We start from the raw sequence: 14,456 nt of genomic DNA, 5'->3' as shown, positions 1-14,456 counted from the left end.
GTTTAGGCGTGGGACCAGAGTTGGTCCGACGTGGAACGGGTCGGCGATTTGAAAATTGCCGCACCGTAGAGGGAGAGGCCGGAAGCATAGTCAGAGGAGAGCGAAGGTCTGGTAAATCGAAGGAGTCAGTCGAGGCCTCAGTACCTGAAGCAGGTGAGGAAACAGCACCGGCAATAGGTACAGAGGCATGAGGAATGTCTGAAGAGTGGTCCAAAGACGAGGCGGGGTCAGAACGGGGTGCGGTATCAAGAAGGGGCCCGGGGGTACCAGGTTCATGGACTAGGGCTGCCATGGTTAGGTTACTTCTTTCTTTTTGTTTTTAAGAAAAAAAAAGAAAGAAGAAAAGAAAATAAAAATAAAAAAAAGAAAAAAAAAGGGGGGACCGGGGAGGGATAGTTCCTAGGAGGAATGAAAGGGCCAGAAATCTCCCTCCGCGCCCAAGAGGACTCGACACCGCTAGTAGCGCAGATGCAGCATGGAACCCGTGCCATACCCTACCCTTCATGCCAGTAAACCAGCAATCTGGGATAGCAACCTCACATCTGCCGAGCTACCTCGGTGGACAAAAGAGAGGGCGGCCGGATATCCGCCACAAAGCATACCTCCTTCAGCCACCACCCCCGGAATCCGAAAGGTGGCTTCCAGAGATACACCCGTCGCCCAAAAGACACCCAAAGCTACTCCGGGATACCGGAGAGGGATCGGGACATCCCTAGGCAATCCAGATTCCACGGCAAACTACGCCACCGCCAAGAAACCTCAACGGAATGGGATCGACCCCGGTGTCCTTTCCTCTACCTAGGAACTAGCGTGCCTGTGGGAGAAATCCCAAAGGACAAAAAGAGGAAGGGCAAAAGGGAGGAGTGGGGAGGAGGAGGAGGAAAGGAAAAAGGGGAGGATGGGGAGGATGGGATAGGGGAGGGGAGATTGGGGGGTAATTAGGTTCGGTCTGAGGAAGAAGACCGATAGGTCTAATTCCTCAGACCAAGAGCCTCTTCACCACGCCAAGGAGCCCCCCTTGAAGAGGCAAGACACAATATTACATACATAACTCATATATTTATCTATTAATTCCAAACTTAGTTCAGTAAAAATACTGAAGAAGTCAGGCAAAGCCCAAGAAGCACGTTACCAGAAAGAGTTGACCCAAGGAAAAGGAATAATTATATTAAAAATAAGCACTCAACTCGTACAAGCCAGCTGGCTCAAGGAAAAGAAGCTCCAATTCCTTTAGATCAAGTGTCAGGGATTTATGTAAATGTAGTGCTCAGTAATGTAATTATGGGTGCCCTTGTATGTTACTGACAACTACATCTGTGAATGCGGTATTCAATCAATCGTTGGCATCAACACCTGAAGGTACAGCTCAATTCATATCGGTTCAAATCTCGGAGTCTGAGAGTGTGTGCATGCGTCTCTGTGGTTCTGCTGCTCACTGTATCCACATGCTCCTGTACAATAAAGGTACACCTAGAATCATATATTCACTGTCATGCTGGATGAAAACCATAGGGGTTATACTGTGCCTAGGGAAAAAAAAAAAAAAAAAAAAAAAAAAAAAAAAAAAAAAAAAAAAAAAAAAAAAAAAAAAAAAAAAAAAGTATTCAGGTTTGATCCTAGGAAGAGGAGAGCAGGGCCAATTCCTTTAATCAAGAGCCCCTCACTGGCATCAAGGAACCTCTGAGGGTAAGAGCCCTATAGTATCATGGTTCCCTCTCACCACCTGAACCACTGAAGTTGTAACAGACTGGCAACACTAAAATAGGCAATTGCTGATTTGCAGTCATTCTGGCTGAAACTGGCTGTGGTGAGGCTGTATGACATTCACTTGAAGCTACAAAGTAGCAGTCCTTTATATACACAAAGATAAAAGATGGTTGTTTAATATATTTAAAGATGGGATTATAAAAGAAGTAAATGCTAGGGTATTGGGGAGAGGGGTGGGATTAAATTATGGGGAATCAAATACAAAATGGGAGTCGAGTTACTTTTTGCTGATGATACTGTACTTTTGGGAGATTCTAAAGAAAAGTTGCAAAGGTTAGTGGACAAGTTTGGGAGTGTGTGCAAAGGTAGAAAGTTGAAAGTAAACATAGAAAAGAGTAAGGTGATGAGGGTATCAAATGAATTACAAAGAAAAATTGGATATCAAATTGGAGGAGTATGGAAGAAGTGAATGTTTTCAGATATTTGGGAGATGACGTGTCAACTGATGGCTTTATGAAGGATGAGGTTAATCATGGAATTGATGAAGGAAAAAAAGCTAGTGGTGCATTGAGGTATATGTGGAGACAAAAAACGTTATCTATGGAGGCAAAGAAGGGAATATATGAAAGTATAATGGTACCAACACACTCATATGGATGTGAAGCTTGGATTGTAAATGCTGCAGCGAGGCGATGGTTGGAGGCAGTGGAGATATCCTGTCTAAGGGCAATGTGTGGTGTAAAGATTATGCAGAAAATTCGGAGTGTGGAAATTAGGAGAAGGAGTGGCATTAATAAAAGTGTGTCAGAGGGCTGAAGAGGGGTTTTGAGGTGGTTTGGTCATTTAGAGAGAATGGATCAAAGTAGAATGACATGGAGAGCGCATAAATCTGTGGGGAAAGGAAGGCGGGGTAGGGGTCGTCCTCAAAAAGGTCGGAGGGAGGGGGTAAAGGAGATTTTGTGGGCGAGGGGCTTGGACTTTCCAGCAAGCATGTGTGAGCACGTTAGATAAGAGTGAATGAGACGAATGGTATTTGGGACCGCATGAGCTGTTGGTACTACAAAACTAAAATATTAATAAACTAGATAAACAAAACCGGTTATTTTTATACAGCTGGACTTGAATCCTGGAAATGGGAAGTACAATGCCTGCACGTTTAAGGAGGGGTTTGGGATACTAGCAGTTTGGAGGGATATGTTATATCTTCATATACGCTTCTAAACTGTTTGTATCAGGGCTCCTCTGCAAAAGCAGTGATTATGTATGAGTGAGGTGAAATTGTTGAATGATGATGAAAGTATTTTCTTTTTGGGGATTTTTTCTTTCTTTTTGGGTCACCCTGCCTCGGTGGGAGACGGCCAACTTGTTAAAAAAAAAAAATTCTAGACAAACTAGTCAGGCTGACTGGACACTAGGCATATCAGTCAGAAATGGGATAGTAGTTGTCAAAGAGTAATTGGACTAACATTTCTCAACTTCCAAAAAACAAAACTTTCATGTTTGGTCACCTGCCTCGTATGTCTCTAAAGAGATTATATCCATGAAGGAGCACTAAACCCATAGGGGTCATACAACACCTGTATATTCATATATGTATAGTATGTACTTATTTATGCATAAGCATATGTGAATGGGTATACCTGTGTACTGTAAATGTATCATTTGGTCTACAATTTTACATGAAGGATTCATAAAAACTAGTTTCTCTTAGTTACTATTACCATACCCAGTAAAAGTCAACACTATAAAACAGTAATATATACATGAATATATATACAGTACATCAGTTCATATTTTAAGTACATACAACAATATTATATAAAAATATCACATTTACCTTTTCATTACTGCTATTTTATTTCTAGCAGATTTATTTTTTTTATATTTAATACCTGAACCAACATTTTGATTAGCCAAAAAATTGAATATATAATTATGTGTTATACAATATTTGGTATAGAAGAGATGGTGGTAAAACTTCCCTGAAACATACAAAAAGTGACACCATTAAAAATGGAATTCCTTTAACTACTTCTCATACTATTAATAGTAATCCAGAAAAGCCTAGTACATGGTGGGTTGGTTAAAATAAATACACTTATTGTGCCAAACATTCTAAAATATTTTGTTACCACACCCATCATTTGAAAATATTTGTGAATACTCAAATTTCCAGACCAGAACTCATTACACAAATTATCAAAACATTCTATACAGTACATGTAATGAATCTTGAATATGCCTATGCATCTTTTAGCATGCAAGCAGTTGCCTACATTACCGAATAATAATGTACCCATTAAATCTAGCTGGGAAAGCCAACTGGTTCTCTAGATTGATACTGAATTCAAGTTCTTAGATTTTGGTACAACATTTCGAATCCCCCCCCCCCCCCATTTTAAAAATTATTGGCGTGTAAAATAACAAATCTCCTTATGCATCAATCCATGATATCCAGAATCCTTTAAGAAAAATTATTTATATAATGCAATGACATCTTAGCATCATATTGGAGGGGTCTGATGCTACAGGCGTCAAGTTGAAAATACACTAGCTACTGGGAAAGGATATACGTATTCCTATCATATGTCATGCACTGGCAATTCCATGGGATAGTTCCTGATGATTTCTCATCCACCATCCTTGGAACGACTCCAGTAGTGTAATAAAATTCCATAGACTACTGTGACAAGTGAAGCTAGGCGGACTTGAAGAAATCTCTCTTGGGAACATGCATTTGGAGTGACAACTTTCTAGAACTGTCGACTTGCCCTGCCCAAGAAAAAAATAAAGTCCCCTGATTTTCCTAACTTCTTAAAACAGGTAAGTGATGTACTGTGGTTAGATGAAGCTCACATTGATATACCATAACACTGGCAGTTTAAGCAGTGTTAAGTGGTAAACAAAATCAACACATGGTGAGCCTAATTGTGTTTCATTTTACAGTATACTGCATATTTTTCATACATGCTTTAGCAACCAATCACTTTGTTAGGCAATTACTTTTTAATTACAGTTTAAAGAAATTCTGTATAATTCACACATGTGATTACTATTAATTGTTTGTAATCTAGATAATGTAACTATCTTTTATGCACTGTAATATATAATTAGTTTGCACCCATAAAATCATGTGCTAATACTCAGTCTTGCATGTGGAAATTATAGAAAAAAAAAAGTGTCAGAGGGCTGATGGGGATACACACCTTGATGGGGAGGGGGGGGGGGAGAGAACCCATCTGTGAATGAATCTTTGATATTAAATTTTATCCATACAATATATTCCACAATGCTTTTTATAATTAGGGAGTAGTTTATATTATGAATATGGTACAGAACTTAATACCCAAGTATGGTACTGTTTACCGTAATCATTAACACTACGAGTTAGTTGAAATAACACTAATTAGCAGAGACTTTAGTCTTCAATACATTATACTAAATACTGTATCACATTTCATAATAATTTGTCATATGATATACCAGTAATTAAGAATTACTAATAACTATGCAAGAGGATAATTAAAAATCCTGGTGAATATTTTAAAATTGTGTATAAAATTAAAAAACTATGCAAGTCAATATAAAAGTCTAAATTAAAAAAATTTTAAAATATAGATACAATTTAAGGGGTGCGAACAGCTTTCATTGATGCTTTGTCTGCTGTAGATTGATTTTTACTATAATTTTCTTACTTCACACAGTGCTACTAAGTATAGCCATAAATACAATTAAATTCCACCTGAAAATTCGAGATCATAATCCCTGTACAATTATGCATATGCTATCTGGATAACCCTACCCTTAACAGGGAAGTATGAATAGAGTAACATAAGATCTGCATGTTTGAGAATAAAACTAAAAATACCTATTTCATCATAAAGATAAATATTTCTCACATTGAAAGGGATACACCTTGACTGCAACCTGAAACTTCAACACTTCCATCAAACACATATCTAAGAAAATTTCCATAACTGTGGGCATTCTATCAAAAATGCATTACTTTGTTCGCCAATCAATATTATTCACTCTGTATTGCTCTCTAATCTAACCTTACTTCACTTACGGCATTTGTGCTTAGGGATATTTTTTTTTTTCTTCAACAAGTCAGCCATCTCCCACCAAGGCAGGGTGACCCAAAAAAGAAAAAATCCCCAAAAAGAAAATGCTTTCATCATCATTCAACACTTTCATCACACTCACACATTATCACTGTTTTTGCAGAGGTGCTCAGAATACAACAGTTTAGAAGCATATACGTATAAAGATACACAACGTATCCCTCCAAACTGCCAATATCCCAAACCCCTCCTTTAAAGTGCAGGCATTGTACTTCCCATTTCCAGGACTCAAGTCCGACTATATGAAAATAACCGGTTTCCCTGAATCCCTTCACTAAATATTACCCTGCTCACATTCCAACAGATCATCAGGTCAGCAAATTGCACAAAACCAATTGTTACCCAACAGAAATCAACTGAGAGTAAGCATCCTTCAAGCACCAGAAAACACACATCCCTGCTATTCAAAAACCTGTTTACCGAACATACCACACAACCACACTTACCTCTGTGCACTATATATACAGAACATAGTGGAAATTAAACACACTATCTCCAGGCTGAGGGACTGAGTACCTCAAACTATTCTTCCACCACTCTTCTTTTTGTATTGGACTGAAGAAGCCACTGGCTGGCGAAACGTTTCCATGATAAGAATTCCCAAATGCCACCCAAATATCTCATTCTTTGACTTATCACCTCAACAAAGTACATACTGCTAGGTAAAACAAACCAGAGGTGCTTTACAGAATACATGAGCACCCCAACACTGCTATCAACTACTGACAACTCTGTACATCAACATAAGAACCACAGCCATCCACCACAGCCATCCACCACAGCCATCCACCACAGCCCAGTAGGGCTACAAACCTTCACACCTCCTGTCAACAAGCATTGACAAATAGAATGTAAAGTAAGATAAATTAGAGTAATTTTTACCTAGTAGAATACTGTATTAAAAGAAAGTTTGTTTGGCAAATTTGGAGGGTATAGAACATAACCCTATTTTTTCCTCATGCTGTTCTCTTCACATCACTAATTTCCATAAAGTGCTAATTTTTAGGAACATATCCCTCACATAAGGGTTTACTGTGCATGTTGCCAAGTTTTGAAATGAAGATTGAATTTTTTCAGTTTTACAATTAAATGCATTAATGTCAAAGTAATCAAAATCTTCATGAAGGGGTGTTTTACATAAATGTAAACTCAGAATTTTGCATATCTAGTGAATGAACTGAAAATTAAGTTATAATTTATTTTAGTTCTTTTTACTGAACCTAAGCATAAATGACTGATGAAGAAAATAACTAACTTTTTTTTTTTTTAATCTTTCAACAACTAAAGGCTTGATCGCACCCCCTTTCATGTCAATCAAGAAACAATACAAATATCTATCACATTTGTCTCAAGTTACCATATATAATCTACACTTATTCTAGTTGTGGAGTGTCAAATAAGAGACGCATATCATCCATGCTCTTGAACAGTATGTCAGAAAATTTTCTAGAATCAGTTGTAGGGCATGATTTTTTGGAAGATACATGAAAGAAAATGTTATACTCTGTGGGAAGCATGTAGGAAACTCCATAGCCCTCATCTGACACTGGGCCAAATCCTCCACCAGGTGAACACTGTTGAAGAGCAATAATTCTTATCATTAGTATGTACATACAATGCCCAAAAACCTAAGTCACGTTATATAAGCCTTTAATGAATAATCACATTTCGGGTTTAAATTTAATATTTTTTGATTCACTAGGTATGCAAAATATAACTCTTAGATGTACAGGCAAAGAAAGATGATATTTATTAAGAAAACCAAATCATTTTTACTTTAAATACTAAAATAATTGCTACAGTTGTCATGCTCCTATGGTTAACCTTTCTTTAATATTACATTGCGGTTATTTCCTTTAATAGCTAAATTGGAAATGAACGTCCTTGTATTATTAAGGCTAATTCTTATTAACAATTACGTATTATAATTTATGTAACATGGCCATGATAAGTTTAACTGGAGGCATAGTAATATGCCTGCCGCCCGGTGTGCCGGTGTATGGTTAGCCGTGATGTTCGATGGTTATACCCCCCCCTTTCCCCCCCCTTTATGTTCAACTACTCTGAGTGTTGGTGAGTCACGTCACGTGACCCACCTGACCTGTATGCTCAAGGTTGAGGGACGAGAGTGAAGAAGTAGCAGAGAACGAGAACACTCCTGCTCGTCTCTGGTAACTGGCCAAGGTTTATTATCCGGCCTGGACATATTCTGTTTTATTCTGACTGCTTCCAATTGGGAAATAAGACGTTATACATTAAAGTAATCTCTGTATATATATGTTATATCTAGGATCTCCTCCTAATCATGTGTTATGAAAGCCTTATATATTTTGGACAATATAGAACAAACATGCATTCTTAACTTGTATACGATAATTCGTATATTATTATTTCTGGCTTTTTGTTGTATCATAAATATACTTAATTAAAATTAGTCATTCCGGAGGATCACTATTATTACCCTAACCTCTCTGACCAAAGTTGTTACACTCTAACCAGAAGGAAATAGTGGTTACAATACTTGGAGTGTAACACAGTACTGTATTTTAAAATTTCCTTAACCCTTTGACTGTTTCAGTCAAATATATGTCTTACGAGCCAGTGTTTCAGACGTATTAATACGCCAAAATTCTCCCGCTTCAAGTCAAGCGGGAGATTATTATTATTATAATAAAAAAGAAGCGCTAAGCCACAAGGGCTATACAGCACTGCAGGGTAGGGAAGGAAGGGAGGGTATTGGGCGGCAGAAGGGAGGAGGGATGATCAGTAGGTTACAGAAAACAGCGGGGCAGGGGATAGTATGGGGGTAGAGGGTAGCAAGAGATTGAGGTAGAAAGTGCTGAAGGTATCAGAATTTGTGAAGTCAGTCAGTTGTTGTCAAAAAGTCAATGAGAGAGTCCGGATGAAAGGTGGGTCCATCAGCGAGAAGGGAAGGTAAAGAGAGAGCAGCGGAGCTAAGACGACGACGGAGGTAAATTCTGCGTGCTCGTTGATAAAGTGGGCAGTCCAACAGAATGTGGCTGACTGATAATGGAGCCTGGCAATTTTCACAGAGAGGAGCAGGGCGCCTCTCCATGAGATATCCATGAGTAAGACGAGTATGGCCAATGCGAAGACGGGAGAGATTAGTCTCCCAACCTCGGCACTGGTGATAAGACGATGGCCAGTAACCTATACTCGGTTTAATAGATTGAAGTTTGTTACCGAGCATAGTAGACCAACGTTGTTGCCAACGGGTGTGAAGGTGGGAAGATATTGCAGCAAAATAGTCCGTAAATGGAATACCTCTATATGAAACTGGTAGGTCATGTACTGCTGACCGCGCAGCAGTGTCTGCCTGTTCATTGCCCTGTACGTCAACATGACCAGGGACCCAACAAAAAACTATCTTTATGCTTGGTAAAGATGCGGCGTAGCCAAAGTTGGATACGGAGGACTAAGGGGTGAGGTGTATCAAATTTCTGTATAGCCTGTAAAGCACTAAGGGAGTCTGAGACAACCACAAATGATGACACAGGCATAGATGCAATACGGATAAGTGCTGCAAGGATGGCATATAATTCAGCAGTAAAAATACTAGCCGAAGACAGTAAATGTCCTCATACAACGCTGTCCGGAAACACTGCTGCGAATCCTATGCCGTCAGAAGACTTAGAGCCATCTGGGTACACAGCAATGGCATGAGAATGAGAATGGAAGTGGTCAAGAAAAAGAGAGCGGGAAGCGACCGTAGACAGTTGGGCTTTCGAGCAAGGGAGAGACAAAGAACAGACTCGAACAGCTGGAACTTCCCAGGGGGGGTAGGGAAAAGTGAGATGCTACATGAACATATAAAGGTGGTAATTGAAGAGAAGACAAGAGCGAATGAAGGTGAAGAGAGAAGGGACGGAGTAAACAGGGGCGGAGAACAAATAAAGAATGTCTACTAATATCAGTGACCATTCTATAAATGGAAGGATTGCGGAGATCATGAGAGCGTACATAGTAGCGAAGGCAATGGGCATCACAGCGATCGGATAAGGATGGAACGTTCGCTTCTGCATAGAGGCTCTCAACAGGGGAAGAGCAAAAAGCACCAAGGCATAAACGTAATCCTCGGTGATGAATGGGGTTAAGGCTAGAGAGTAGCAGGAGATGCCGCTGAATAGATCTGGTCACCATAATCAAGTTTCGATAAAATGAGGCTGGAATGTAGGCGAAGGAGGGATTGACGATCAGCTCCCCATGAAAGATGACCAAGGGTTTTAAGAAGGTTCAGCCGGCTGTGACAAGTTGCCTTCAGAGAGGTAATGTGAGGTTTCCAGGATAACCTACGGTCAAAGAGGAGGCCCAGAAACTTGACTATCATGTTCAGGGATACAGGAGCCATAGAGGTACAAAGGATGATCGGAGATGACAGAGCGTCTAGTGAAAGTAATTTGGTGAGTTTTAGTGCTGGAAAATTTAAACCCGTGTGTGGTGGCCCAATTGGAAACACGGTCGACCGCATGCTGGAGAGAAACTGTAATGAGGTGACAGTCAGTGCCTGCACAGGCAATAGCGAAGCCATCAACATAGTGATGATCAAATATTTGAAGGAGGACTAGAGGCTAAATCATTAATAGCAAGGAGAAAAAGTGTTGTGCTCAGAACACATCCCTGGGGGACACCTTCAGCTTGGATAAAGTCCGGGAAGAGCACATTATTAACCTGAACACAGAAATGTCTATCAGTTAAAAAGTTCTTAAGGAAGGATGGTAGACTGCCTCGGAGGCCTAAGGAGTGGGCTTGGGCTAAAATATTATACCTCCAAGTTGTGTCATATGCCTTCTCACGGTCAAAAAATATGGCAATAACCGAGTGGTTATTCGCAAAGGCATTACGAACATACGCATCCAAGCGTAGTAAGGGGTCTATGGTAGAACGTCCCTTACGAAAGCCATATTGACGAGTGGAGAGACTGTTGTGTCTCTAAATACCACACTAAATGTCTATTTACCAGGCGTTCCATCACTTTGCAAACTGCACTGGTAAGAGCAATGGGACGATAGTGGGAGGCTTCATGTCCCATAGTGCCTGGTTTGTGGAAAGGGAGAACAATGGCAGATTTCCACAGCTGTGGAAGAACTCCTTGTGACCAAATAAGATTGAAAAGGCATAATAGGACTGCAAGGGCTGACTGATGTAAATGTTGCAGCATACGAATATGAATGTCGTCGGGCCTAGCTGCCGATGATCGGCAAGCTGAGTGTGTTGCCTCCAGTTCTTGGAGTGGAAAAGGCACATTATACTGTTCTTCTCTGAGAGAAGAAAAGTCCAAGGGTGCTAACTCTCTGGTAGACTTTGAGGAAAGAAACGAGGGGGCATAGATGGAGCCCCTGAGAAATACGAACCAGATGACTGCCAATTTCATTGGCAACATCTAGTGGGTTTGTTACATCAACACCGGCAACCCGCAGAACAGGAGCCGGGTCAGGAGAATATTTACCACTCAAGTTTTCGTACTTTTTTCCAGACTACACTCAGAGGAAGCAGAGGTGATGGTGGAGACAATCTCGCCAGCAAGTGCGTTTAGCGTCATGGATGACATGGCGAGCGATCGCACGCTTCTGTGTAAAATCAAGAAGTCTCTCCGTGGTTCTATTGTACCGGTACCTGCCCCATGCAGCACGTTTCAAACGTACTGCACGAACACAAGCAGGAGACCACCAAGGCCCGCATTTCTGAGAATGCCTGCCCGAAGTTTGGGGTATAGAATGAGAAGCTGCGGTTAAAACGGAGGAAGAGAAGAGGTGTAAAAGCTCATCAATGGAGGACGAAGAAGGAACCTCACTAAAAACAGTTAGTTGTGAGTAAAGGTTCCAAGTTGCTTGATCAAACTGCCAGTGTGGGATACGAAGAGGTGGTGAATATGAAGGGGAAGTAAGAATGATTGGGAAATGATAGCTGTCATGTAAATCCGGGAGAAAAGACCAGGTGAAGTCTAATGTGGCGGAGGAAGAGCAGACAGATCGATGCAAGAGAGAGTGTGAATCCGAGGATCAAAATGGGTGCGAGTACCTGCATTTAAAACATGGAGGGGATGGGTGGCAAGAAAAGCCTCTAACTGAATGCCACGGGAATCACAGCGAGACCCCCCCCCCCAGAGGAAATGATGGACATTAAAATCACCAAGTAACAGAATCGGTGGTGGTAATGACGAAACAAGAAAGGCAATATCCAGAATAGATAATGCCCGAGAAGGAGAGAGATTAAGATCAGAGCGTATACCACCTATGCAAGTGGATACAGGCTGCTGTGTAATGCAGCAAAGTACGAACAAATAGCTGATGGTATGGAATATCAGTGCATAGAAGAAGGGCACTTTCATTGAAGGTCCCATCAGGAAAAGGATCTGAAGAATACAATAAATTATAGCCTGAGATGGGAGAGATAACAGCAGAGTGTAATTTTGGTTCCTGTAAGCAAACACCAACAGGGGAAAACTGGGAGAGTAACATCTGAAGCTCACCCCGATTACCCCTGAGGCCGCGTATATTCCACTGTAAATAGGCCATGATTGGCAATGATAAAGATACTTGAAATCCGCAGGTAAGGGTTCCTACGGACTAGAGAGGTTAGAAAAGTCCACATGCGGAGGCAGAGGAAAACGTTCAAGCAGCGAAGGAACGGTGCGCTGTGAAGAAAGGAGCTGCACAGATGGAGGAGAGGAGAGAGAAGGAACAGAGGGTGGATCAGTGTCCATTGATGGTTTGGTCTCTGGAATATATTCAGAGATTTCTTCAAGTGTTTCGGAATTCAGAGACGTCGTATGGGAGACAATATTGGAGATGGTAGGGGGAGGATGAGTAAAGATTGGAACTGTAATGGACTGTACCAAGGTAGGGGGGGGGGCGAAAGGGTGGAGGGAACTGGAGAAGAAGCGTGGAAGGGGACAGAAGAGGCAGAAACCTGGGAGGTGGCAGAAGAGGAAGAAATTTGGGAGGGAACAGGGGAGGTAGGTATAGTACGAAGAGGAGGGTGAGCCTCTACACTTTTAACAGAGCTAGTGAGAGGGGAAGAACCCGGTACAGAGACAGGGAAGGTAAAATGAGGAGGTGGAAGAAGGGAAGGAGGGGTTAAAGGACCTTTTTTTGACTTCTGAGAAGTAGAGGGACAATTGGGAGGAGGTGTCATACGAGTTTTCGTTGATACTGAGTCTTGTGAGGGAGAACACGAAGAAGCGAGAACAGACTGAGGCGTTGAAGTAGGGACATCTGAGCCTAGGACAGCAAAAGAATTAGATACAGGAGTGACTATGGGAGAGGTAACCACAGAGGAGGCTGCAGAAGAAGGGACCCCAGAAGTGAGGGGACGTTTTGAAACACGGGAATAAGAAACACGAGGTAGTCTCCCTTGGAGGCGGAGATGAGAAACTGCCATGGCATAAGGGAGACCTTCTGCCTCTTTGAGGTAACGGATTTCCCGCTCATTTAAGTAGACTTGGCAACGGCGAGAGTACGAAGGGTGAGCCTCATGACAATTAAGGCAAGAGGGAGGTCGATTGCAAGACGTATTAGAATGGTCATCGGCACCACAGACTGGGCATTCTGCTATGGATCTGCAATATTTCGCTGGATGGCCAAATCGCCAGCAATTTCTACACTGTTGCGATGTAGGGATCACCTTTCGAACTTGTAACCCATGTCCTGCTATATAAACTGAGGATGGGAGTTCACGGCTGTCAAAAGTTAAATGAGCCACATTGCTAGGGTATCGTCTCTGCCTGCGGGCAGGAAGAACGTAAGTGTCTACCTTGAGGATTGGGAGATCTTGGAGTTCCAGCTGCTCAAGAATGTCATTGCCACATGTCTGGAAATTTTGTTGAACTTTGGTATGGGGGCAGAATGACGGTACCAATACAAGAATTGAGGGAATGATGTTTTTCAATAGTGACAGGAACAGTATCTATATGGGAAAGAAGAGAAAGATCATGAGCTTGGGTAGCATTCTGTACAGTGATGATGCGCGTACCGCTCTTAAGAGCATGAAAAGAAATATCTTTACCAACATGGTGTAGGAGTGCCTTGCCAATACTGTGGTCGGAAAGATAGGCGGTAGAGGAAGTTGGTCGTAAAGTGAAGAATTTAGTCCATTGAGCAGTCCGAAACTGAGCATGGAAAGGGAGTGCAGGACGTGTCGATCTTTTCTGAGAAGAACGAGAAGGTGGAGAAGTATCATCAGCAGGTAATTGTCTTTGGCGTTTAGGCGTGGGACCAGAGTTGGTCCGACGTGGAACGGGCCGGCGATTAGAAAATTGCCGCACCGTAGAGGGAGAGGCCGGAAGCATAGTCAAAGGAGAGCGGAGGTCAGATAAATCAAAGGAGTCAGTCGAGACCTCAGTACCTGAAGCAGGTGAGGAAACAGCACCGGCAAGAGGTACAGAGGCATGAGGAGTGTCCGAAGTGTGGTCCAAAGACGAGGCGGGGTCAGAACGGGGCGAGGTATCAAGAAGGGGCCCGGGAGTACCAGGTTCATGGATTGGGTTCTCCATGGTTAGGTTACCTCTTTCTTTTTGTTTTAAAGAAAAAAAAAGAAAGAAAATAAAATAAAAATAAAAAAATGAAAAAAAGGGGGGACCGGGGAGGGATAGTTCCTAGGAGGAAT

At 41.7% G+C, this 14,456-nt stretch overlaps 1 protein-coding gene across 2 annotated transcripts in view; it reads right to left on the bottom strand.

Moving 5' to 3' along the window:
• Nucleotides 1-7,052: 7,052 nt before the first annotated feature.
• LOC128702879 (carnitine O-palmitoyltransferase 1, liver isoform) overlaps nucleotides 7,053-14,456 on the bottom strand; it is a 115,461-nt gene continuing 108,057 nt past the window's right edge. For both annotated transcript variants that reach the window (XM_070102528.1, XM_070102527.1), the window contains exon 18: nucleotides 7,053-7,405. In XM_070102528.1, the coding sequence (XP_069958629.1) occupies nucleotides 7,205-7,405 (201 nt within the window). In that variant the 3' untranslated portion in view covers nucleotides 7,053-7,204. The remainder of the gene's footprint in view (nucleotides 7,406-14,456) is intronic.

This window comes from Cherax quadricarinatus, chromosome 82 (genome assembly GCF_038502225.1).
Source record: "Cherax quadricarinatus isolate ZL_2023a chromosome 82, ASM3850222v1, whole genome shotgun sequence".
Taxonomy (NCBI): Eukaryota; Metazoa; Arthropoda; class Malacostraca; order Decapoda; family Parastacidae; genus Cherax; species Cherax quadricarinatus.
This window is presented reverse-complemented; position numbering and strand designations above follow the sequence as displayed.